General features: G+C 44.1%; 1 protein-coding gene across 1 annotated transcript in view; it reads right to left on the bottom strand.

The window, feature by feature from the left end:
• Positions 1–4546: 4546 nt before the first annotated feature.
• LAMB4 (laminin subunit beta 4) overlaps positions 4547–27415 on the bottom strand; it is a 54599-nt gene continuing 31730 nt past the window's right edge. Inside the window, exons 17-33 of the mRNA XM_009289087.1 lie at positions 27049–27226; positions 25529–25672; positions 25071–25302; positions 22667–22824; positions 20857–21081; positions 19582–19802; positions 18234–18330; positions 17504–17879; positions 16982–17142; positions 13579–13784; positions 12481–12684; positions 10749–10893; positions 8730–8937; positions 7981–8119; positions 7556–7732; positions 6169–6322; positions 4547–4686 (exon numbers count right to left, since the gene is read on the bottom strand). Of these exons, the coding sequence (XP_009287362.1) occupies positions 4547–4686; positions 6169–6322; positions 7556–7732; positions 7981–8119; positions 8730–8937; positions 10749–10893; positions 12481–12684; positions 13579–13784; positions 16982–17142; positions 17504–17879; positions 18234–18330; positions 19582–19802; positions 20857–21081; positions 22667–22824; positions 25071–25302; positions 25529–25672; positions 27049–27226 (3165 nt within the window). The remainder of the gene's footprint in view (positions 4687–6168; positions 6323–7555; positions 7733–7980; positions 8120–8729; positions 8938–10748; positions 10894–12480; positions 12685–13578; positions 13785–16981; positions 17143–17503; positions 17880–18233; positions 18331–19581; positions 19803–20856; positions 21082–22666; positions 22825–25070; positions 25303–25528; positions 25673–27048; positions 27227–27415) is intronic.

The raw sequence follows: 27415 nt of genomic DNA, 5'->3' as shown, positions 1-27415 counted from the left end.
GCAGGCTGTGCCCTCCCCGTTGCTCCCCAGCTTTGGGAGCGGGCGCTGGGCAGGGTGCAGCAACCGGGGGGAGGGGGTATCACCGGCGGGGCGACCCCTCTCCCCACCCCTGTCTGTGGGGATGCAATGCGGGAATGGGAGTTTTGACCCGATCCTGCCTTCTGCCGGGGGTGCTGGTGGGGCTGGGCACCTGGGAGGGGTGGATGGTGGATGGAGCGTACCTGTGCGGCAAGGCCCGAAACCCAGCAAAGGGCCAGGGGCTTGGCAGCCATCGCGCGTGATGCTCAATGGCCCCGAATCGCCCGGTGCTGTGGTGCCAACACACGTGGCTTGGGAGTGCCATTCCTGGGGACGGTGGCCACGCTGCCATACGTGGCTGGGTCTGGCCCTGGCGTGGGCAGAGAGGCCCGTCGAGCCCGGGCTGGCCGCTGCCAGGCTGCTTCTCGTTACCTGGGAGCACGCGGTGCTGCTGCCTTCCCAGGGGCGCTGGGGCGGCTGCGAGGGGTGAACGGCCGTGCTTGAGCTGCCCCTGCACTCCTGGCCTCCTGTTTTGGTTCCCTGGGCTCTGCGGGGGGACACGGGGGCTTTGTTGGCTGGTGGCAGAGTCCCCTCGGCACCCAGGGGGAAGGTTTACTGGTAAATAAACACCGAGGAGCGGGTACGAAGGATGGATGCGTTTGAAGAGCGCAGCCCCGGCTGGGCGCAGGCTGGGACAGATGCGTGGGTTTATATACTCGAGTTTTGCTTGTGCACGTGTAACACGTAAACTTGTGTAAATCTTTACCAGGTACCGGTGTCTCTCAAGAACACTTTGCCCTCGCCATTTGCAGTGCCGGAGTGGAAACACACTGCGGTCTGTCTGTCCCAGCAAACCCTGCCGAGGTAGGTAAATATGTTCGTTCTCATTTTACAGATGGATAAGCAGAAACAGAGAGATACCAAGTGACTTGCCCTAAAGGTTAAACACCAGGTCTGAAACATAACCCAGGACTCCCGATTGAAGAATTTGTGGGGCTGTTTCATTAAAGATATCCAGGAAATTAAACCATTTTAAGCTGACAGGGCAGGTATTGGAATTCTAAACCTCTTCTGCTATGTAGTCTTCTAAATTCACAAAACTAATTCAGTTTCACAATCCTGTCATGTAAATCACAGCCCGGCTTTGTTTTTAAGCTTCAATACAACGAACATTTTTGTCCCACTAACAGAAAATGTTTTACTCTGCTGCAGTTAGAAACTGCCCCAGTCCAGGGCAGACGGGCAGGGGCATTCCGCAGCATCACTCCGTGTGCAAGTGTGCAAGGACAGAGTGTTTCATTGCCACTGGATTTTTTCTATCGCATATTTTTTCAATTTTTATTGGTTTTCTCCTCGTTTTTTTTTCTGTTTTGTAGCCTTGTAGAAGTCCTATCCTCCCCTAAACCTAAAATAGGCTAAAGTTGCCCTCTGGAGCTCCTTGCCACTATAGTTAGGCTTCTTCGTGCCTTGCCATGGGCGGCATGACAATGCACTGTGTTCCAGCCTGGGGGTGACCCTGCTGCATGGCATCAGGGATTGAGTTGGGGTTGCAGTGGTGACCACTCGCCCTGTGTGGGGAGTGCAGCCGTGGCCCGGGGTGGCCACTGTCACCTGTAACCGTGGTCGCCTTTCAGAGGTGGCTGAAACCTGGGTGAGACCACCAGCATTCACGGTGTGGGTAATTAGGTGCAATGAACTCGTTCGTGTCTGTCCCTCTCTGCAGTGCTCGTGAACAATAGCTAGTGGCAGTATTTTAATTTGATTGATTCTTCAAATGATAAAAATTCATTTTTGTGCCATTTCCTGTCCCTGTGGTTGGTTAAGTGGCTTTACAGTCTTGGGGTGTCTGTCTTTGTGCTGGGTTGGAAGTCTTCTTGAAGAACCAAAGTTCAGAATTTGACCTCAGTGGGACCCGCTTTATCACCCGTTTTCTTATAACACTGCAGTGGTTGAATGCCTAGCATTCTATGCCTAGCAAATAGAGCTGATGAGATAATTTTTGATTAAATATATCTTTGATTATATGTGGTTTTGGTTAAATGTTGTTTGCATTTTGATTAATGTCACTGAAGTCAAAATGCTCTACAGCAAGATAGTGATTTCAATAATTTTTTCAATAAACGCTGAATTTCTGAAGCCACTTCTGTCCACAAGAAAGAGAGCCAGGGGATCAAAAATAGGTATTTTTGATCCAGATACAGCATTTTCCCACAAATTAACTTTGCAAAAACACTTTAAAATTTTTTGCACCACTTCCAATGGGGAACGCTGCACAGTTGTAAACCTCAGAAGCTGTCACAGAATGGGTTTGGTGTCCTGTAGCTGCTGGTCCTGTCAGGTCTGCTTGCTTTGTGTGTCTGAGCATGCTTGGAGGAAGGCAGGGGAGGTCAGACTCCATGCTGACTTTCTTCTTCCTGTTTCTGCTTTTCTTCCAGCGATTTCTGTTTCCCCCCCATGGATACATCTCCCCTCCAGGCCACAACTGCCTTGTGTTTAGAGACTTCTCATCCGTGGCTTGTGTCAAAAGCCATATGGCAACTCTCACAGCCAACAGTGGATTTTAGGAGGAAGGTCTCTTTCAACTTTCTGCTTGTGAATTCAGATTTTTAAAGCCATGAATGAAATAATTTTAGTTTATATGCAATTCGGAATTTCTTTCTAAGAGCTTCAGTTTGCCTGTTTCAAGTGCAGTGCAGCAGGGCCGCATTGAAACCTGCAGGAAGTTCTTCATTACCTGGAGACCTGCGTGTGAGCAGCTTGGTGAGTTGTGTGCTCTGAGTAAACCGGAGATGCTCGATTTCATTATGGCAAAGTCAATCTAAATACACTCATCTGATTATAGCCTAGTAACTTCTAAAGAAGCATCGCACCTCATAGATGATTTTTTAAAGTGCTAAAATTCAGAAGAAGCTAAACCACAAATATGTGCATACCTGCATTCAGGTGTCTGTTAGATTATATCAAAGTTATAATTTGATTCCATCATTTTCACAATAGAAGCTGTTATATGGGTAATGCATGTTGCACGTTGCCCTGGAGCACAGCTGGTTTGAGTTAGAGGGATATCTCTGAAATCTCATCCATGGCAGCAATTCCCACCCAAGCCCCCCACTGCATACGAATGCTACTTTAGCTCTTGTAAACACAGAGTGATAACTATGGAGGGTTTATCTCAGTTGGATCGAAACAGTGCTTGCTTTTAGATAAGGATTGTAGATGCTGAGCCCTGTATTCCTGCAGAGCATTCCTCATATTACAGATGTGGTCTGGGCTGCATTGGAGTGCTCTGCAGCAGTGCTGGGCTCCTCACACCAGCTGAATAAATTCCATGATGGATGCTTGCTGTGGGACGGTCCAGACGGGAATGACATGACTGGTTTTAACTGAGGAAAAGCCATCCTTAGTCTGTTCAGTGTCCTGCAGGAATATGGGTGGGGTTTTGAAACTGAGGCGTAGCTCCCTTTGGTCTTTTTAAAACCCTAGCCCTTCTGTAGCATTTGCTTAGCCCCAGTCTCCTTCTTTACATTAAAAGAAGAACTGTAAACTAAAATTTAGGTCAATTCCTGTGTTCTTTATGGCTACAAGAAACTGCTGTGTGAACCCTGACTTCGGTGAAGTGCTGCATGTGGGAGAAAAGCTGGAGAAATTGTTTTTCAACATTTGTGGCCCTGCAGACTCACTGCTTAAACCTAAGAGCTTGAGTTATTCTACAGTTGTTGGTTGCATTAACGAAAAACGTGGGAAACCCCTTATAACCGTAAGAAAAAAAGGTATTGCAGGAGAGGTATTGACAAATGACCCTTAACAACGACTTAAACAATGATTTTGAAGTTGTTTTTGGCGTTAAGCATCTGTGCACTGCCATCCAGTGGACACTGGGGAATTGGCTCCCTGTCACCCACCTCTAATGGTCCAGCGCTGCACAGAGGTACCGCGCATCCCTGCGCATTTTCAGGTAACATAGGGGACCCCCACATCATCAGGGGTTCCTGGTGACCCCCCTACCCTATCCCATGGAGTGGGAGTGATGGTACCCTGGGGACACCACCAGTTGTCAGCAGGGATGGCTACAGAAGCCCACAGACCTTCCTCTGCATCGCACCATCCCGGTCTGTGCAGCCCCATGCGGGGTTGTGGCACAGCCACAGGTTATTGTAGGGTTCAGCAGAAGATACAGGGTGTTGGGAGTCTCTGAGGCAGTTACCTGTAGTTCTCTGAGCAATCCTCCTTTTGCATTTCCATCACCCTTCAAGGAGAAGCCCGGGGCTGTGGGCAGGAGTGTATTTTAGAGCTCCCTCAAAGACTGCATCCCAATTACTTTATCAGCTGGTTTATTATAAGGTATTTCCTATTTCCATATAAACTCAATTGAACAAAAAACCCAAGAGAAAGTTACGTTATTCACTGTGCCAAAATACTATATGCACCTTCAGATGAATTTACAGAGACAGCCCTTCGTGCCGGGAAGCTCAGGAGGTGGTAAGCGTGAAGACTTCAGTTGCACTTTACCTGATGGTCTGTTCAGACCCTAACTTTTGCATGTTGCATACTTGCTTTCCTGCTCCGTGATTTCATTTTTAATGGCTATCACTTGTTCCTCTAGTTGTCTCAGTTGCTCTGCCTTGTCTTGTTTGGTTTGATTCAGGTCCTGAAGCTTCTTCTCCAAATCTGGAAGAGTAGAGACATGCAATGATGTGTTTGTTGTGTAAGTAAAATCCAGGGATTAACAGCATTTCTTTTCCCAGCAGTTTTAGAGGCAATAAGCCCATTTCAAATGGGGAATGTTATATATGCAACTGGAGGGAAAAGTCTGGCTTCTGGATTGCGAGAGAAACGTGACAGCCTTAAAGAAACTAATTTCTCAGCATCTGCTTTTTGTCCATCAGCTATGATGGACATGGAGCTCTTAAAGGAGTTGGCTTAAAGTTGGGAACACTCAGAGGAACAGTGTGTCCACTGATGTGTGTAAAGCCTAGACAATTCAGGCGTAATGGACTTAGGTCTCCCTCATTTACAGGAGTGTTTCTGCTGGTCCCTGAGAAGCTACACCAGTGTAAACATACTGGTAATAGGTCAAAACCACATTATTCACTGCCTGTTTCCAATGCACTTATCATCTGGGCATTTGGAGTGACTGGGATGATCTTAATGCTTCTCCTCAAGGTATCATCTGCTCAAAGTATTTATTTGGGTCCTGTCCCGAAGAATTTGTTCCCGGGATGGAGTTTCTGCTTCTGTTTTGCTGACGTTACGCGATACTTTCAAACGTTGAGCCTGGCAGGATCCTAGGCCCAAGGATTCCCAGTGGAAATGCCCCGACCTTCACTACAAGGAGAATTAGGTCCCCTGTCTGCAATTACATGAGATGTATTCTTCTGTTTTGGTGACCCTCTAAACCCACCCGAGAGGCTGTGTAAGGAGCGGTGCCACAGCAGCCGTGGTCTCCGCTACCCACGAGCCCTCTGCCTCCCGGACGCAGCCCCGCAAGTCCAGGGCACATCGGCTTCAATCTCCATGGCAGTGCACGTGGGTGATGACACCAGAGTCTGGACCGACGTGACCGAGGCATGTACTCGAGCCCTCCTGCCTGCTGTGGGACATGGATGTTTCTCTGCGTGTTCGAACAAGCCAGTATTTGTACCTGGTTTGTTCTGCCATTGCTCAGCGATAATGTCTGAAGGGGAACAAGTATGTACTGATGAAAAAAAGCTACCCTGCAGCTCTCTATAACACAAGCCATCGCTCGGGTAATGTAAGAAAAGACAGAGCGCAGAGGAAAGATTTAAGGTCCACATGCCCAAAGCAAGTGTATAAATCAAAGCTCCCAGCTAAATCTGCAGCCAAGTTTTCTGCAGATTTTGCACTTGTCCTGCTTTTAAACTGCCTGAATCAAATCACTGCAAGTCCCCGTGTGGACACTTCTTAAAACTCCGCTTGTAGCAACCAATTTATGTCAGAAAAAGTACATAAGCCAAATCTATTTAACTGCTTTTAAACTGCTCAGGTAGCTTCAAGCAGGGTTTTTCACCAGTTAAGTTGTTTTAAACCTGATTTCAGGTGAACCTAGTCTGTTAGTGTCTGTGGGCAAGGACTTCAGTTTAATTCATAACTGTCAATTTTCACCGCTCCCTATGGAAGTGAGAACACCACCTGTTATTCTTTTAATTTTTTTTTCAGTCTCTTCAGCCAGTTTTTCTGCTGCTTCTTTCAGCTGCTTCACTTTTTCTAATGTTACTTTTGGAGGTCCTCGGGCTTTTAGCTTTTCTTGAAGAATAGTGTACTTTCTTTTAATGTCAGCAAATTCCTGTAACAAAAAGGCGTTACTTAGTTTAAGAGCATCTCATAATTAATCTGGTGTACCAAAGGAGATTTTTATACCTTTTTTAAATATCCTTTTTGAAACAAACTTTAAATCTCTCATTCTCTTAAATCTTAAAAAAAAATAAATCCATGAGTGTACATTGAAAAATGCTTTGCAAAATTTCTTTTAATGTCAGCAAATTCCTGTAACAAAAAGGCGTTACTTAGTTTAAGAGCATCTCATAATTAATCTGGTGTACCAAAGGAGATTTTTATACCTTTTTTAAATATCCTTTTTGAAACAAACTTTAAATCTCTCATTCTCTTAAATCTTAAAAAAAAATAAATCCATGAGTGTACATTGAAAAATGCTTTGCAAAACCTGGTAAAAATCAATTAAACTGCCAGTGGAGCAATGTAAAGTGTCAAGGGAGGGCAAGGATGTAAAGAAAATATGGTTTAAGATTTTTAAAGCTTATGCTGGTTTTACTTCTTTTGATAGGGCTTTTCTGTAAATTTAATTTTTGATATGAGGCTTAATTCAAATTTAAGTAATTACCTGTAGCATCAGGTTTTTTTAATTCTATTTTTTTACATTTTTGGCTGTACTAATACTTACTGGCTAACTCCATTCCATGCCGATTTAGATTGCTGTCGAGGCTGCAGTTTAGATTTCTACTAGGTTTCTTATAACCTGGAAGCTTGGTCATGCTCCAAGCTTGCACTGTGGGTGCCTGGTTCTTGCAATTTTAGCAAATTTCTAGCTGCCTCAATGCATCCTCAAAAATTGGAGCTACTGAAAAGCACCTGGCCAACCAAAAACTCCAAGTAACTCCCACAGCAATTTTCTCTGAAGGAGAATGGCATGGGATGAATGGCCAGGCTGCCTCCATCGCTCACGTATTTTAATATCTGTTTTTGTGATTTGTTCTGTTGTGTTTACTGGTGCCCATGGTGACTGTGAGTCTTATACACAGTGCAAGGAAAAATGTCACGAAGTAGCCAGAGAAATGTGTATGTTTTCTTTCATTCAAGCAAACAGAAGCGTTATTTGCCATAAGCCTTAAAATAGAAAAGAAATTACTCTTAACCTGTGGCATTTTACACTGCATGGCATAAGGAAGACATTAACACAGTTTTGAGGAGAGCAGGGCAACACAATTACACTTCTGAATCAAAAATACTATCAAACATGGAGGGAATTTTTTTCCCCTTAATATGTGGCAGAAAGGCTTACGTTATCAATATTCTGGGCTTGCTTGTGTGCTGCTTCTGCCCCTGCTCTTGCCTTTGTAGCTTGATTCTTGTTCATCAGCATTTTTGCCTGCAGTGTGGCAATTTCATCCTCCATCTCAGACTGTTTTGCTGACAAGTTGTTCAGTTTGTCGTTTGTCTTGTTCACTTGGTTCTCAGCCTGAAACAGAGGAATTGAAGGTTGATTTCTTTTGCAACATGCATCCAGCCTGCAGAGCGTGGTAATGAGGGAGATTAATGGCAACTGATTAAGAAGAGGAGACCCTTAAACATTATGGAATCGGTGTCATATCTGTGCCACATTCTGGTTTTATTTATTTAAGTTTACATTTAAGGAAACTTCAAGATGAAGTATCTTTTTCTAAAATGTAGGTAGTAAATAAATTAAAAATATTTACAGTGAGATACCTGTGAGATTTGTGTTTTGATGCCTCGTATCTCTTCGTTTAACTTTATGAAGGTGTTTTTGGAGTGTCCTTGGGACTTCACAACATTTTTTAGTTTATTATGAATTTCAGCCACAGGCAGAAGAGCTTTAGCTGCTTCGCTAAAATGGAAAAATAGAAGTGTGGGTAGTATTGTGGTGTGGAGAGCAAAGCAAGAACACGTTTCAAATGCACCCACGCTCACATGCAGGAATGTTCCCTCGAGTCCAACAACTGCTAAAGTTGTGATTTGTAAGTTGGCAAAGCAAAACCTCAGTAAGGGACCTTGTGTGGGAGCACATGAGATGCTGTATTAAAGGTGAGGCTGGATGCTGCCGGCTGCCTGGTGGTGCACTGCTAGTAAGGAAAGCTCGCTTATGGGTGAACATATTTTCTCTCTCCCCATTTTAAACCTCCTAGTGAACCAGATGTAATGATCCACTAGGTCCACCGTGGAAGTACGTAGCTGCCTTGGCCTCTTTGACTGAGCAGACGGAGGAGCCAAGAGCTGGCGGGAGCTGCCTCCTTGCAGCACGTCGGCTCCCACAGCCCCAGCGGTCATGGCTCGTTCCTGCTGGGGAGGCCCTGTGGAAATCGCAAGCTGCAATCTGCTGTCATCTGAGCTTTCCCTCCAGTGTTACTAGGATACTGCCTGGGGTATGGAGCAGTCCTACCGTGCACAGTGCCACCCTAGCTGGAGTTAGCACATCAGTACGAGAATACCCTACTCACTTGGCTTCTTGTGCCTCCACCAGCAGCGTCTGAGTTTCCTCCCTTTTTCTGTTTCTCTTACTCACATTCAGTTTGTACTTCTCACAGGGGTTCATAATGCTCCTGATTTTGCCAAGCATGCCCATGAGCTCTTGTGGAGTCAGGGGAAGGTTTATTTGCAGAACATAATTTGCCACCTTCTCAATGTCTTCTGGAGGCGCGCTCTCATCTGCAACAGAAACGGAGCTGCGGGTATCCTGAAGCGGCTCCTTCCTCCCAGTGAAACGTAAATGATCGTTATGGCTGCCTACCCTTTGAGTTTTGTGGCAGAATAAAGCTGACAGGCACAGCAAGGGCGTAAGAGAATTATCTCCAACATTTTGTGATTTAACATTATGCTTCCAGGTACTGCTGTTAGTGTTGTCAGAACTGGCTAAAATGAGGATTTGAACCCACTTTGAACTGGGTTATTAAAATTCTGATGTAGAACCGAGCCCGCAGAAGGTTTTAAATCGGTGCACGGCACAGCTAGCTGTGTCAGAGCCCATTTCTCCCTCGGCTGCCAGATCAAAGAGGCGCTGAAGAGACTGGGGTGTGAATGGAGCTTTCCAAGCCAGCCAGTGGGTGTAATCCCTTCCCTGGAGTTGCCACAATATTGAGAAAGTGTTCCTTTGCTGGTTAATGAGACAGGCTAAGCTACAGAGGGAACTTGGGTCAGACTCAGATAGGATGGGAATTTACAGTAGAAAAACCTTATTTTGACAACTCCCCTTACAAATGATCTCGTCCTAGTTCTTTGCTAAGAGGCACAGGCACACAGAGTTAGAGTAGTCAATGCCTTGTGAAGTCTCATCATCACTTCTGTTTTCTGCTCACTTCCCTTTATAGACAAGACCTTGGGTGATAAAACAGTTGAAACATTAAATGTTTGTGCTAATGCTCTGAAGTAACTCACCAAGAATTAAATAGAAGACATTCACTGCAAACAGCAGTGCATTTCTGAGAGCTATTTTCTGTAGAAATAGATTCATCTAATACTACCATTCACGTCAACATAGAGTACAACAGATTTAATGTAACTGTACACATCTCAGCTGTTACAGTTTTTAAACTTCAATTTACAAAACAAAAATTAATGAAAAAATGCTTTTATAATTGTTAGTAAATGCCGTATGTCTACTAAGAAACATAAAAGGACAGCCAAAGGTGCAATTTTCAATTGCTATCAAATAAAAATCTGCAAATCTTAAGGACTTCAATGGAGTTTTTCTTCCCAAATCAATAAAATAACTTAAATGTTCCTGAACAAAGGAAGTCCTCTGTCCTCTGCCCTCGCTCCCACTTAGAAGTAGAGGTATGAATGCCAAAGGACTGCCAACATAGAAACTTATGAGATCAGCTACATTCAAGGGATTAAAAAAATCCTACCACATTTGAACTCCTTTGATGTGCATCTGGTAAAAAAAACATTTCTTACAGCATTTTTCTGCAATCGCGAGGGTGGAAAAAGTTTTAGGGTATATATGGTTGTTTTGGGTTTTTTTATGAGAGCTGTGAAGTTCTACCAGAATCCTTTGATTCCTTGAGTTACAGCTTTATGGAGACGACGGAACAGTATGTGTCCTAATTCCCACGCTCCCTATGGAGAACCTCTATTTATGGGCCTGGAAGAAGGGGGTGGAATAATAATTTGAGGATGCATTGGACATGCCTGGACATTATATATTGTACGAAATTATGTTAGTAGTCCTTTACTCAGATAAACCAGGAACTGAGGGAATTACTTGCATGCTTCAAATTAAGTAAATTAATAAAAGATGACAATCAGAACATAACAGATCTAGTGGAAAAGTAATACAAAGTACTGTCATGTGGGAGAAATAAGCACTAGAAAAAAGGGATTGAAAAAGATTGCGCAGATCAGGAGGTAGGCAAGAAATTTGATGTGTATACAGCTAGACCATTTTCTGGCCATCTATTATGCTGTATTATATTGGAATATATATAAAAAATGAGTCAGAAAGAACTTTGCATATTTACCTAACAAGAAGTCTTTCACTTTTCGGATGAACTCCTTAGTGATCTCTCGGTCAACTTCAATTTGATTCTTAGCTGTCTCCAGTTGCCCATTAAATTGTGAGCCTTTCAACTTGCTGTCTTCTGCCATTTTTCTAATGCTTTCAACCTGGAAATATTATTAGAAATAGCAGTGCCATTTTCTGGAGGTTATCTACCATTGCTTGGCAAGTTGACCTCTGACACAAAAATAATTTTCATCCAAGCCTCAGCTGGAATCACTTGATGTGGCTTTGAAAAGTAGTAGGAGACTCCTTTGGGGAACTCCAGAAGTTGCTACTTCATAGCCTTCATCTGGCCTCAGAAAAAGCCTAAGTCAAACATTTTTTTCTCTCTACAACCACTGCTAAACCACAGGCCCTTCTGTTTCTAAAAGAAGGGGCTGACTGTTATTTTCTATTGCAGTGTTGCAGCATGTCAGTGATGAGATTCAGAACAGAAAAGGCATGTTAATTTCATTTGCCTTTTCACATTGGACTTGCTGTTAAAAATACACCTAAGAGGACACAAATAAGGAAGGTAGAGTTCAAGGCTTGTCTTTAAAAGTTACATTTTGCCATTAAATTACTATTCTAGATCATTTAAATGAGAGCTTTAGATTCATCATCAAATGCCAACGGTATTTTGCTTTGCTGGGACTATGCTTTGCTTCAATGAAATCCACAGGAACCGCCTCTCTGGTCTGTGGAGAGAAGAGATTCACCGTTTCCCCATGCAACAAGAAAAATGGTGATGTTTTTACTTTTGAAACATCTCAAAATACTTCACACATATTATCGTAGAGCTGTCAGAAGCTTGTGAGTGCCAAAGGCAATGTCCCAGCAGCCTGGCGCTTGCCACCTCAGTACGGGATGTCTTTCGCTGCTGCCTCTCTGTGTCCTGGGGCCCAGGCATGTGCCCCGATTGCTCATTTCTAAACCCGTTAGCTGTGATGCAAGTGTGTCGCGTGTATTTTAAAAGGAGGAAATGGATGCCCAGGCACCCTGAAGGGACAAGACAAAGCCACAGTAGAATGACATTTCTGTTGGAAAATGTGTTTTGCCTATAATGGTAACAGGCATCATCTCTGATTGCTAATGAGAACAAACTGTCTGGTGTTTTGGAATTTGTCTGTTCTGTTTCCTTTGCACATGTTGCACTGGCCATACTTTGCTTGAGTTATTTTCACTGCTACTGTGCAGTACAGCCAACTTACTTGATGCCATTCTAAACATCACCAGGGGCAGAAAAGCTTCAGCTTGAAATTATTTGCAAAAATTCTTTAATGGCAAACATAAGAGTAATACGAAGTTGTATAAATTGAGCTTAATGCTATGCACAGCAGTAATCCCACTGCAATAAGCATGGGCCATACTCAGGCTACTGACAAACGGTGCCCTTTGAATCTTTCCCAGTAAGAATATAGACAATACTAGCCTGATGCCACCAAATTCCATAGGCACAGGGCACCGTGACCCGTGAGATCTTGGCAGCTGTGAGGAAGAGGAAGGCATACCTAGAGCCACAGTCCCTTGGTGGGACTGGCACCTAACACTCCCAGTACTGAACCATGGTAGGTCTGTGGCGTTGGGGCAGAGTCCATGACTAGGTCACTGCTCTTTGTCCAAGGAGCAGGTGAGTTTTTGTAGATTTGGGACCTCCCAAATCTCATCCTCCATCCATTTCACTGAACAAATGTAGGTTTGATATACACCACCTGATTCTCAGGTTCCCGTAGCTGAGTAGTCAAGTTACTTAGCAACACAGCAGCCTCCTCAGCTTTTCTGAAGGCATCAGTGGAGAGGGGAAGAGCTCCGCTGCAGTTTGGGCCACCACACTGCCTGACTCCATGACTATCCTGGCACAAAGCTCCCCCGCAGGCTGCTGTGACACAGGGCTGGTCTCCTGGCACACCACAGATCTGCAATAAGGAAGATGCCTATGTCAGGACTCCTCTGGGGGCCTGAGATATAATCCTGGGGGAAGGAAGACATTTGACATCATATGAACATTGAACATTGTATGGGATTTTCCTGAAGAGATGGTGGTCTGGTCTCTCCAAAGATGGGTGTCCTGCCAGTTACAGATCCCCCTTCCCTGACTTGAAGAATGCAACGGCAGCCCATGGCTTCAAGCCCATCCTTGCACGAGCCATTTGTTGGGCTCCATGTGTTGCACTAAGACCCTTGCTTCACTCCTCCATGGCAAAAAGGTTGAAACTGTCCCCTGGCCATATCCAGCCCATAGGTCAATGGCTTGTTCTAAAGGATCCAGATCACCTCTCACAAAACATGGTACCATGTCTAGCCCTCCACATAGTTTGACACACATGTTCAGACTAAAGGCCTAGATGGATGATCTCTTCCAGTTCTGGCAGTGTTGGCTGAAGGTGCTATCAGGTACTCACTGCTGCCCCACAGAAGGACAGAAATCCCTTCCTCTCCCATGGGTGATGCAAAGGATATGTGAGCACTCCCCATCCACTCCAGGGCAAAGATGCTCTGCTTAGTTTAAGCCACTGATGGAGGAGGTTGGGGTTAATCTTTCTGAATTTACATGGAAGTCCTCTTGAGACTAGAGAGTGCTTAAACAGTTCCTTGTGCTGGGCCTGCCCTGGAAGCAATGGCTTCCAGAAGGGTGGTAGTAACCACAGCTGAGAAGTGCAGCTGTTTCTGACGTGACTGCGTGTCTGTGTCAGGGAAGTGTAGTTTTCCAGATTTAAAACGCATGTAAGAACCCTTTTAAAAGAAAAACTACTAACAGCATCAAAAAAGAGATTTTTGTTTAGCTCCCATTCAACATCCACAGCACCTACCTTTTCATTCAAGTTTTGGATGTCGGGGCTCTTGATCATCTTGAGCTGCTCCAGCACATTGCTTTCTTTCAAGGCCTGATGTCCCAACATAGCGAGCACGTGGCTCCTGGTGTACTGTGAGTATCTTATGATAGGGGTTGTCCCACTGGTCTTCTGCTCTGCCAGCAATGATACTTCAAAGTGTTTCCTAATGTTGCTGATGGCCTCTATAGCAACAGAAATAGGGTTTAGTACCGACTGTATTTTAGTTGCATTTAATTCATGTACTTACTTGAATTCTGGACAAATGGTGAGTGTCAGGTGATTCAGTTTGTTGTCACTGGTGTTTGATTTGGGACAGTAGGGAGGGACAGGAGCTGTAATTTCCTCAGTCAAGCTTTTTAATCCTTTACTCAGCCAGTTGCCAAACAGGAATATTATTGATACCCATAAAACTTGCTAAAATAGATGCAAATACAGTGGATCCCATATCATTCTTCAGAGTCCAAGGTGTATGAGAAGCCAATGGAAGATACAAAAGTAGGAAGGGGATCCCATTAATGACACAAACTGCTACTGATCTGCATTCATCAGTAACTCATGCATTGCTGCCATTGTTGATTTGATAAAGCTCCTGTCATTTATGCTGTTTTGAAGTTTAGGCAGGAGAACTGTTTCTGCCAGTTGTAAAACCTATGAAATAATCAGCTCTGATTGCGAGTCAGGAAAGCATTTGTCCTGTCTCTGTTCAGCATAGCACCCAAAAGTTAAATGGTCTGCTGAACTGAGGCCAAAATTTAGATTACAAATGGGAATTTATGAGTTTTCTTTGGCTCTGGAAAATCCAATTTCAGGGTTGATGCGTTAAAAAAAAAAGCATTTCCATGATAAGCTTGTAGGCCAGGCAAAAAATACTTTCCAGCAGGAGTCTTTCTTGTTTGCTTAGTGTAAGCTTTCCCTTAAGCAGACTAAAAAGGATTGGAGAATATTACATTTTTTGCAGATTAATAGCCTAAGAAAAGGACTCGGGCCTTTTGCAAAACACATAATTTAAAGCTGCTGCTGTCGAGGCTTCCTAGATCTCTAGAGAACGCAAAGTTTCCCCCAAATCCCCAGGCAGAAGTATGTGCAATGAGCCAGAACTGATGTGTCGGCAGTGAAAATGCATTAGAGGTCATTGATTAACATCCCTCTCTGTGCTGGTAACCGACTCAGTTACTGGTTGAAGTCAATGACAAGGCACTCGTCAAGTCCTGCGTGCTTTGAATCAGGCAATAAAGCCCTTGGCCTTGCTTTGATTGAAACTGAACAATGTTTAGTTATCGTGTGGAACCAGGGCTATCTATTTTATCTTGTAACTCTTGGAAACAATGTACAGTTTAAAGTTAGCTCCTAATACAAAATACCTGGCAAGAGGCTGCTGTAACTCCATCTCTAAGCCAGAGACTGTTTTCTGTGCAACAAATCCATCGCAGGAATATTTTACAGTGGTTCACCTCTCCATTAAGTGGCCCAAATGCGTTTGTCATGCTTGGTTTGTGATGGAGCTGTAGAGCTTCCAAGTTCCTTTACGTTAAACACAGCGTCTTCGCAGAGGCTTGATTTACAGCCTAGGAAGCCGTACTCCCTGCATTACCGTATGGCTGCATTACCATTACCACAATTACCACAGTGGCTGCAAAGCCAGGGGCCAAGGCTGGAAAGCCATAATGTAATGAGATCTCATAAACTGCAAACATTCTTTTAAGAACACTTGTGTCTTGTTTTTTCCAGTAATTTTAATTCGTCGCTAGATACTGACATTTCCAAGTCAGCCAGCTGAATGTATGCCTGTGAGGAAGTCTCTGAGTCCTGAGTTCTTGTTCACTTGATCCTCTGCAAAGAGAGGTAGGTAGGAGCCCATTCCCCATGTGTGTCTAGAGCACAAGTGCCAAATGTACCCCAGATCGGGGGGTATCCCGCTCTACCCCACTTGCTTGGGCCAGCAAAAAAGAGAGAAGAAAAAGCAGACAGAGCCATACCTAGCATGTGCTGCTGGTCCTGAAATGAAGATGGGGTGAGGGAGCCAGGCTTTCTCCCTGGATATCAGAGAAGCTGGTTATCTTGAGGGAAATGTTATTTCTGTGCTGTTAAATGCTTGGTAGCAAGACCAACGAATATTTGTGGCCATGACCAGAAATTCAGCTTAAATTCAAGGTCTTCCCCTCCCCACACCCCCGTGTGCTTTTTATAGGGCTGTTTATCTGTCTCCTGAGGCCGAAAGATGAAGCGGGTTTGGAACGTGACCAGACAGCACCACGGATGCTTCAGCTGTGCATCCACTGACCTCCCTGGGATTTATTGTTTCTTTCCCTTCCTGCCTTTCTCAGAGTCTGCACAAGACTGAGTTGAATTGGGAAGCAGAGCCTGGGAGAGCTGTGCTGACTGCTCGTGCGGGGACCTGAGCGGAAGAGCTGGCCCCGGGGGCACCGCCAAGTACAACAAGGGAAGGGAGCCCTAAATCTTGATTAATCCCTCTTTTCCCCTCTTCCTTTCCCTCGGCTTTGTATTCTGTTGACTTTTCCTTCTTTTTTTTGATCTTGTCTAGGCCAATCTTTTTCTTGCCCGAATGAAACACAGAGGAACTACAAATGGGAGTGCATTGCCTGTAGCTTGTGTCTTCTGTGATGCGCACCTTATCTTCTGGGGGTTCATATCTTGGCAGCCATCTCTTTTGAGAGTATACTGCTGACAATCTCCTGCCACTGTGGACGATCTAGCATCTGTTCGAGATCCCCAACTAATACGTCCCTGTCTTTCTCCAGAAACCAGTCTGTGACATTGTCATTACTGCTATTAGCAGCTGATGAAGACTATACTTAGCTCAAGCACAGACGACGTAATTCTTTAAAAAATGCCAAGGAACTCAGTTCTGACTTCACATTTTTTGATGATGGAGAGCTAGCTCCTTACCACATAAAGTAATGTATTTTCCCATGGGAACACTAAGAAATGGCACTATGACTCTCTGCCTTAATTAAACAAACCATTGCTGTACAACATTCTTTAAGTATTGCTAAGAGCAAAAGGAGTCAGAAGTGGGGAAAAAATCCTTTGCTGTTCTGCTCTATGATCTGTGAGTCTATACTGTGAAACTGGGTGGCTTTTAAATCCTGATGTAAACACCGGGATTCATGAGACTTCTGACTGACATGACCCTGGCACGTGCATCTGAAAATTAGGATGCTAGAAATCATGGCATTTTAAGATAAAAGGGAGTTTGGAAAGTCAGTGTAAAATGTTGTTAGTATTTACATTTTTGCGCTACCATAGGAAGCTAAAATCTAGGGATCTTTGAAATGTTGTATGGTTCAATGGTGAGAAAAACATTCTGAAATTTCACGGAAAATGTTCACCTATTTCAATTAATTGCTGGCTGCCTTACCTTTGAGGTTCAAGTAATTAAAACTTTGATGCAGATGTATTTTCTGTTGTAGAAGTTCATACACTAGGTCGGCTTCTTCCCCAATGTCTTCTATGTTCTTGTTAAGGTCAGGAAACTCATACAGCGTACTGTGAAGGGGATCCATTTGTGCAACTTTTTGTCTGAAAGGGAAATGGCAGTTATGCAGAAGCAGACCGGATTGCTCTTAAACTAGAATACACAATATTTTAGAGGACAAGAGATAAATTTCTAAATGAGCAGAAACATTTACTTGTAATGGCTTATTTAGAAAACCCTTAGGGTGAACTGGAGAATTCCAGCATTTAATTATATGCCCGTGTTGGACAGATAATATATATAAGGATTATTTTGTTCACAGATCTATTGAAAACAGTGACTTAGTAGTCCAGCATCTGTGTGCTGATCAGAAGCAGGACTTGATGTGTAGGGATGGCTGGTGGAGCCGAGGGGAAGACTGCTTTCTCAGCCAAGGGATTTTTTCAGGAGCAGCCGAGCCCTTACTGAACGTAGCCCTGAAAATCCTTGATGCCTGAGAGGGCCTCCAGTGAAAGAACAGGATGTCTCAAATTTCTTTCAATTTCAGAAATGGCATCTTCAAAGGCTTTGAAGCGCATGTCACAGCTGGGCATTCGTCCTCCTTTATCTTCGAGATTCGCAGCAAACCTCATTAACCCCTGAACAGTCTGAGCAAGGGCAGTAATTTCAGTGTCCCACTGATCGAAACAAAGATGACACTGACGGCAAGAAGGAAAGTCTTTCTCAAAGCCTCGGCTGCACTGGTCACAGAACCAGCCGGTGACACCAGTGCGGCAGTTACACATGCCGGTGGCTTTGTCACACTTGGGCTGGCTGGTTCCCTCCAGGTTACACCCGCACGCTGCAAGAAAGGGACAGCAAGTTACATCCAGTTGTTCCTTTTCCATGGGATTAACGCATGCAAAAGATACAATCGTGCATTTCAAGACAATAAAAGCAAACTGGTGTTTGTGTTAGAGCAAAGTGGACTGCCTGGCTAATGGCTCTTCTTCATCTCTAACTTCCATGGTTCCATCATAACAGTAGAAAGAACAATATAGATAAATAACATAAACACTTTTATCCACCTCATACACACAAATGTATGAAAGCCTGCTTCTCTAGATGTATGTCCCGTCTCCCCTATGAATATAAAAGGTATACGTTTCTTTTGAGGTAGTTTCTAATCCAGTTGTCCCCCCTTAGTAATACTTACAAATGCAATGTGTCTGGGGATTGCCAAAGTAATTTTCCTCACATTCATCGCAACATCTTCCGCTGTAACCTAGCTTACATGGACACTGGCCTGTAAGCTGTAAAGACAGTTAGGATTAAATAACTTCCTGCAGAGTCATATGGCTGGATATACATTATTTACTGGGTTTCTTTTTCTCCCTGTGACTTATGTCATATAGCTGTATGGGGACTGCAGTGACACTGCTTGCACATGGTCTTTGAACACCATGGTTTATACAGTATTGGCCCACCTTTCCCATCTTCCTCCTGAAGGCTGTGAAAACAAAATGGACTTTGAGAGGTGGCTTTACTTTACTAATATGAAAGATTTTTTACGTTCCAGTCTGCAGATGCTCTTTGAGAACTCATCCTCTGACTATGATCTGAGAGAGGATTCTTTTCCCTTGTAAACCAGCTTAATTTCTTATTTTTGCTGGAGCAAAGTATTCACCTTAACATTTCAACTTTTAACTACATGATCTACTAACTGTAACTGAAAACCTCACGGGTACATTATGCACATTGCCCTAGAAAATTTATTTTGGCATTCAGCTATTAAATTAAACTGCAGGGAATTACAGCTCTGATAACTGGTACAGCTCAGAAAAGCAGTAGTTCTTTGAGGTTAAGAGCTACATCAGCTAGGAAAAATAATAAATCCACTAAATAAACTGGAACAAACAGAAAGCATATTGAAAGGAAAATGCAAAAGCACATCAGCAAGAGCTTGGGATAAGCTCCTGGTGCTCTGAAGTCAATAGCAAAATTGCTGTTGACTCCATGGGAGCACTATTTCACCTCTCTATTCTGAAATGCTGTTTTATTTTTTTTATTAATTTTTTTTTCATATATTTATATGTTCACTTTCTAAAAAGCGCACAGGAATTAAAGATGAGAAAAGGTACTCTAGCAATCTGATAGATGACGCATGATTAATATAATGGCCACAGCTGTTACTTTATGAAAATAAACACTTAAAAAAATACTCATAAGACTCTTGGGTCCAAGCCTGGACTTCCTTCTTCCCTATACATATACTTACAAGGCAGTTTTTTCCTATGTGACATTTTCTTACAAAGTATTTCTAAGATCCACTTGACAAAGAAACACACAGGCAAAGAGGAATTGCTTACAAGCAGAGCCACATTATCAGAATAGCATATTTGATATAATGACTCAACTTGTGATCGCACCAACTGCAAACTTCCAAAGACTTCTTGCTTTCAGGGAGCACAACAAAAAACTATCCTCATTTATAAGAGGGTCCCCACCGTGCCATGCCAAAACACCACCACCCCGGTTCCCAGAAAACAGAGTAATTTTCTTGCCTGGTTGCACTGGTTGTTTTGGGAGTTTTTTGGATCACAGTCACAGATCTGACATCCTTTTCCACTAGCCAGGTCCCAGTAGCCAGAGGCACACTGGTTGCATGTCGCGCCCACCACGTTGGGCAGACAAGGGCAAGCTCCTGTGGCTGGGTCACACAGACAGGCTGCGTCCCCCCCCGGGCACATGGCAGGGTGAACACCCACTGGATTGCATGTGCACCCTGGAAAAAGAAGGGCAATTACTACAGCAGACAATAATATAGACCGTTGATGGACAATCAGAGCTGTATATAAAGCCCATGCTATAGGTTTACTTCTAGTATGCTTGAATACATTTTTAATTTCATACAGTTTACCTATCTTTCTGTTGTAGCTTATATATTGCTTTGAGCAAACTTACTGGGAACTTTCAGTACTTTTAATACAGGCACAAAAAAATTAAGGCATAGATAATTTTGCATCTTATTAGAATGAAATGTTAAGTATGTTGGATAAAGAGAAGCTGGTAGGCATTATCCAGCGTGGGAAACCCCAGTAAGCCAAGTAAGATAAGAAGCCTTCCTTGTGAGGAGCCAAAAGTTCTTGCTTAACCATTTCTAATGGACATCTTCCAAGAATGAAAAAGGAATGGGCTTGAACTGTATTTTAGAGATTCACAGAAAAAATGTTTCTTGAAAATACCTGTATTTGTCTGGCCTGTAGAAATTAGACCCTCAATCAGGCACATCTGTGAAAATAGTCTTTGAGAAATGTTAGGAAGAAACTTATGCCCTGCATTTTCTTACACTCCTGCCTTTCTGTTAAAAGTGCTGAGTTATTGACAGTATCCTCATGGAGTCTATTAAATTGCCTGAATAGTCTCACTCTAGCCACTTAATGAAAATAACTGGTAAGGCAGGGAGCTCAGCAAGGGATCATCTGGTTAACTGAGCATTGCCTAGTTAGCATCAGCCAGCGACATGGATAAACAATTATCTTTGATTCCTTTACTTTTGATTCCTTCCTGAATGGGCTGAATGGACATTTATTTTTCTAACAGAGAGTACTGATTTCATTTCAGAAATGAGTATTTCCTAGGAGACAAAGAATTTAATAGGTGCCATATTAACAGTTATTTGGATCACTGGATAGAAATGTATTTGGTATTCTCATATTTTGCTCCATTCATCTGCTTTAGTTTTACTGTCCTTCCAAGGGCTAACCTCTCCCTATAGCCTAATTTCTTTAAACTCTTCTTGGTGGAAATACGCAGTTGCAGTACTGTTGCTTGCTTACTTTGACAGTTTTGATTGAGGGCTGAGCCAAAATACCCTGGTTTGCAGAACTGGCAGTTTGCTCCATGGGTGTTGTGTAAACACTTGGTGCATTCCCCGGTGACCCTGTTACAGGACTCTGGGTCTGTCACATCAATGTTGTTATTGCAGGGACATGGTGCACAGTCAAGCCCAGGGCTGCCTGGGTTTTTGTAGAACCCACTAGGACACTCGTCACACCGATTGCCTGTTGGGGAGGAAGGTAAAAATATTTGCTGGCTGATGGGAATTCAAGTGAAACAAGTAATTTCCAGTAATACTGTTAAAAGATTCAGACTGTCTGTTCAAATGCACATTTCCAATGGAAAATATCCACCTGTTTGAGACTGTTGTCCTTTAATCCTATGATCAATTTAAATTACATCTCCCACACTGAAATCTGATGGAAACGCACTCTCCTCATCCCAAGTCGTTTTTACCAAGGAAGTCCTTTCAGTAGGAGTAAATAGGTACCCTCTCACACAACACCTCCAAACATCTTTTTCCAGCAAAGTCCTTTCAATGGCAGCAATCAGGGTTGGGTCATATTTGCAGGATTTTCTCTGGGGTCTTCACCACGACAATGTCACAGGAAGGCGTGGAGTACCCTTTCCTGGAGCAACCCAGGGGCTGGCAGACCTGCCCTCCTTTCCGTAACCCAGTGGAGAATACCCAGAAAGTCAGACAAGCTCTGGGATGCTCTGTCCTTGCTTGCTGGCATTGCAATTACTTCTGCACACTATCCCAACGCCCAACCTGATTGCGGTGCTACCTCTCTGCATCTCAGAAACCTTTCTGGGCAGGCTGGTGTTGCTGGCACCTCATCTACTGGCTCATCCTCAACCAAGGACTCTGCTCCTTCGCCATGGTCCCCAGGACCAGAGCCTTTCACAGTCTCCAAGGAAGTGAGCCCAGTGCCACAGGGGTGACCAAGAGCCTTGCCAGGAAGGAGCGGGAGGAAGAAAGTCCAGAACTGAGGATTGCAGTGGTTTGTGAGGGCAGAATTCCCCTGGGTAAGTACCAACGAGGATCATTTTGGCCCTACAGCAATTACTCAAGCAAAACTGCTCTTGACTTATAAAGGAACCTGGCCTAAGTAAAGATGACAGCATTGGTTTAGTTTTTGGCAGTATTTCCCATTAGGGTTTGCTTTCATCACTGGAGATCTTTATAATGCCCAGGGGAAGGGAAATATCTTCAGTTTTTCCCTGTAGAAATTCAAGCTAAGTCAATGGGATCTTAGGAAGCAAGGCATCAGTTTGCTGCAAAAATATTAGCATTTGAGACAGCTGAGAATGGAAACCTCATTTCTGAAGTGACCATTTGAACACTGAAACAGTCACTTCTGGGCATAACGTCAAAGCAAGATTCTTCTATATGAGGAAATATTTTGTCTGATTAGGAAATCTTTTCCGCCCTTTTTGGTGCCCTGTTCTTTCTGATTTGGGCTTTCAATGCTTGTTTTTCAGAGGTAACAAGCAACTGCAGTTCTCCCCCCTCCTCCCCACCATGTTAATGTAGTGCCCCTGGAAAGGAGGAGGTTTCCAGAGAGTGCCATCAGATTAATTGTCTGTATCCACATAGGTGAATCCCTTTTTCAAACACTAATTGCACAATTCCCACTCTTCTCAGTCAGGACTTTGCCACCTAATTTCAGTAAATTTGGGTGTTAACTATTTTATTACCATTATTTCACTTGTCATTTCTGAACAGAGGATGGGCGGAGGATGGTCAATTTTCTCTCTTACATTAATTTTAATAGAATCAAAACCAGTCCTTATTTTGCTTTGTACCTGAATATCCCTCGAGACAATTGCAGACTAGTTGTGTAGACTGGGAGTCCTGGTAACAGGAACGTGCAAAATACCTATTGCTTGTAGGTGCCCCTGGGCACATGCATGGGCGGCAGGGTTGTCCCTTCAGAGGGTTTCCATAATAGCCGTCCACGCACCTGTCAAAGCAGTCAACACAAATGGGTAGGAATTGTCAAGTGCTCCTTTCAGTCTCTGCAGGTGAATCGATTTATATATATATATGTATAATTAATTTAACATTCCAGGTCATTGTAATGCTATCCCCATTAATTGGTACAGATATATCTAGCTTCAAAGGTGTTCTAAAATGGAAAATCAGAGCTGTGTTCCCAAAATCTGGAGCAAAAAGAAAAAAACTTATGTTTTCTTTTCAAGGAATATTTCTAAAGGCTTTCACCTACTCTGGAACAATTTTAATCTAAATGATAATATATACATATGACATATCACACATGCTCTGCATAGACAGCTAAAAGCTGCCATGTAAAAATTCTGTATATTCACCTATCACCACATATATTCATCTATTTCCATACACACACACAAAGAGTGGTTGAAAGTCCTGGTACGGGCAAAAAAGCAACGATTCATTCAGAGCATTCAGAGAATATTGCATAGTTTAGATCCAGCATATGTATTGAAATCAGCCATGCTCTGGCTGACATGTTCTGCAAACCCAGGGTGACGGCTGTTTTGAGGCGGTAGTGGCTGTGCTGTTACCCAGACAGGCGGGGGGCCTTGGGGGCTCCTTGGGGGCTCAGCCACCCCCACCACCCTGCCCGTCACCACTGCCTCCGCATCCCGGACCCCCGTGGCCCCACAGCTGCGGCAATGCAGCAGCTTCTGAAGCATCCTCAGTCTTTGATCTGCTTTACTATGGCAAATGGGAACACAATTCTTTATATGTATACAAGCCAGGCTAAAAGTCTTGGCTATTCGATTATCCTTGCCCTGGGGTCTGGAGCTCCTGCAGAGGCACAGGGCAACAAGTATTTCAGTCTCCCATTTTTAATCTATTTGCCACTTAAAAACACAATAGCCAAAGGCTGTATTGTCCAAAAGCACTGCAAGAAAAGCTCAATAGGTTTCATGGGGAAATCCTCTTAAAAGTGAATGACAAGGTACAATCCAGCCAAACTAAACTAAACAGCTAACGAATTTAATTCTGACATCTGTGTTGAACTCTGATACTGCTGCCAGTGTGTTGATTATTATAAGTTTTTTTATTGAATATATTTTGTGTGTTTGATAGTGAATGAGTAACTATAAGAACATTTTGATTAATCTTTATGTTAACGTCATGTAGGGGTTGCTGCTGTGTTATTAATCTTCATGTTAGCGTTATGTAAGGGGTTGTTGTGTTAGTCACTGGACCATGTTAACCTTACTTTTAAGTCTCTAGAGTGCGACCAGACCACTCAGGCTTTATTGTATATGGGATGACTTATTTGACAACTTGACAAGGTAGATGAGGGATGAGTTATTTGACAACCTGGCAAGGTAGATATCTAGCTGGCCAACTTGGCAACAAAACCTACTTTTAAGGTGTCCTGAAGTGAACTGTCCTCATTATAATACTAAAAAACACACCCACAGGTCAAGACGACCCTTGCCCAGGTGAAGACCCTTCCCCTGCGCAAGCGTAGTAACAGAAGAGAATGACACAGCAGATATTATAAGTGTATGTAAATCACTAACCAATCATTGTAATTGGGAGTGTACTACCTTGTAATTTTTGTGTATAAATATAATGGTGATCTAGCCGTAGGTGTGCTTGATTTGTGGAAATTCCACCTTGCACCCGGCGCCACAATAAAGAATGCCTGCTTTCTAAAACTCCAAATTGAGTCTTAGAGAGTTCTTCATCTGCCGATTTACGGTAACAAGTGTATAGAATAAAAAAAAAGGAGCACTGTTTTGAATGGAGCTGGAACACATGGGAAAGTCTTTTGCTGGTAAGCTCCTCAGAGATAATTGCAGGTATTAAAATGAGTATTCAGCACAAGGTTAGCCTCTTGACAATTTAAAAGCTGGCAGGAGTCAGTGTATCTCATACGCAGTGCCTTGCACATGTCTCCAAGCACATGGTGCCACGGCACCCATGTCTCAAATGCCTTCTTGCAGGGACCCCGCTGCAATGCTGTGTGCATGCCGTGCCTGCAGTCCTCCCACAGGCATTACATGCACCTTCGCACATGCATTTGCCGAACAAATAGGTACCTGCCATTCAGCAGCTAGGCCCAGTTTAATCTCAGGTTTAGGTTTGTGTTTCCAGTTAAGGTCATTGATGCATTCATGAGGATGTAGGTGGGCCCCCAGCTACACACGCGTTTCAGAGAGCGCAGTGTTTTGGTGAGCTTTGCAGTGCTGCCCATCAACTTACCTTTCACAGTGGCTTCCAGCTGTAAACCCACGGCAGTTCAGGCACACTCCAGTCACTGGGTCGCAAAGCTCCGCATAGCCGTTACATGGGCAAGGACGGCAGTAGGGAAATCCAAAATACCCAGCCAGACATCGGCTGCAGCGCTGACCATCCACCTCCCGGCGGCAGGAGCACTGCCCTGTCACCTGGTCGCACAGCGTGCTCAGCGAGCCTTGCGGGTGGCACTCGCATGCTGGAAAACACCGAAAGCAAAGCTGTGGCCTGAACGTATTCCTGCTCATTGCTGGCATTGCTGCTCGAAGGCAGTGCGAGCAGCAGGGATGGAAAATTCATTATTTGTGGAAACATTTTTTATATTGCTTCACACATAATCATGGATTCAAAGCCCTAAAAAGTTGGGGTATGCATGAAGAACCAAATACTGGTACTGGTACTGGTGCTGGCTGCCAAGTACTCACCGTAGCAGCCATGGAAGCCGAAGCCGTAGCTGCCCGCAGAGCAGGTGTTGCAGCAGCGTCCCACGACATTGGCTTTGCACTGACACTGGCCCCCCAGTTTACTGCAGCTGGCATTCAGCGACCCTTGGGGATTGCACTTACACGCTGCCAAGGGGAAAGAAAATCAAGACAGGTTTGGTTATAAAGGAGTGTGACTGCTCTCATAAACTTGCAGGTTTTACACTTAAAAACAGAAAGAAAAGAGCTTGATTATTCTCATCAGGGGTTCACTAACCACTGATGGCCATGGCTTGGATTATTTGATGCTATAGCATCGATGGTGATGGTGTATCAGGCACCAGCACAAGTCTCAGTGTTGGAGCTGCCACATCCAGGGCACTGCCTTCAGCACATATTTGTGATAGGACAGAAGAGGGCGTAGCAAAATGTAGATCCAAAATGGACATATCCTGAAGTCTAGAAGGGTTTGATATAAATCTATGTCTAGCTGCAGCACGGGACATAACCTGCAAGCAGTACTTAGACAGCCTGCACCTGTGTATTGTTTACTGCTTTCTGGACACCTTGGACTAACTTGTTGAGTGAAGCTGGTCTGCTAACTCACTGAGGGTGTTTGTCCAGGATGCTCAGATGCCAGTGCTAGAAAGCCAAAGTGCCATGTTTCGTTGGGAGAATCCCATCACTATGGGAATCAGGCTAATGGGGAGTCAGCACAGCCCAAACTTAAATGAGGGGGGTCTGTGGCTGCATAGGCATGACCACATCACATGATGTGTGAGTGAGGCATCAGTCCTTCTAAAAATAGCCCAAACCAAGCAGATGCTATCAGGTCCATTGGAGGCAAGGCTCCCTGAAAGGAGCTGGACACCAAAGTTGTCCAGAAAGGCCCCTCCTGTTACTGGAAGAGCAGAGAAGTTCCATTTCTCTGGGTCCAACACCAGGGAAGTCTCCTGAGCCACTGAGCCCAGCTGCCCTTTCCATGGTGGGTCCAGGAGACTGCCTGGGGCTTCAAACCCCAACTGCCACTGCCCTCTTGCTGGGACACCACCGAGGTGTTCTTGGTGAATCTATTGCAGAACATCAGCTTGTGTGCCATCATGCCTGGAGTCCTACCAGGGCATCCAGCTGGCCTGCAGCATCCAGGGAGAGGGCTTAAAAACTCCTCTGTCATTTTACAGCAGCCAGAAAAGTAGGAAAGTTACTGCTTTGGTCATCTGGTGAAGCTGCATCTGATTGAAATGCTCTTCAGAAAACACACAAGCACTGCCATGGTCCCTGTCATGCTGCTCCATGAAGCTCATCAGGTGTGATGGACTCCGAGAACCATGCCACCAAAAGGTGTTTGCAGCGCACTCAGGGTTCAGCGGGACATATCCTGCACGTCCATACATACCACATACTGATTGGCTTCACTCACCTACACCACCATGGGCTGGGAGCTCTCCAGTCAACATATTCTACAAACTCAAGGGAAAACCAGTAACTGTCCAAAAGAGCTGCCTGTACAGGTTGCTCCTTACCGACGGCGCCGTTGTGAATACGGGCTGACATGCTCACTATGAGCCGTGCGCACACTTCAGGCAAGACATGAGGTCCGACTTCTGATGCAATTTCAATACAGTGATACTTCTGGTACTCATCTAAATCCTTTTCACTGCATAAGTTCTCCACAGAGCTGATTCTGGGAATAAGTCCAAGCTTTGGCATTAAAGAGGGAAAAGAAAACATTTTTGCTTAGATATACTGAAAACCAGAATTTCCCACATTCTCTTACTGTGCTCTGCATTGCAAGAACAGAGGCCTGGAGCACCGCGTTTCCAAATCTGCCGTTGTGCTGCTCAGTCATCTAAATTCACATTTATTCATAGAATCATAGAATCATAGAAT

The sequence above is a fragment of the Aptenodytes forsteri genome, unplaced genomic scaffold (assembly GCF_000699145.1).
Source record: "Aptenodytes forsteri isolate BGI_AS27 unplaced genomic scaffold, ASM69914v1 Scaffold137, whole genome shotgun sequence".
NCBI classification, from domain to species: domain Eukaryota; kingdom Metazoa; phylum Chordata; class Aves; order Sphenisciformes; family Spheniscidae; genus Aptenodytes; species Aptenodytes forsteri.
This window is presented reverse-complemented; position numbering and strand designations above follow the sequence as displayed.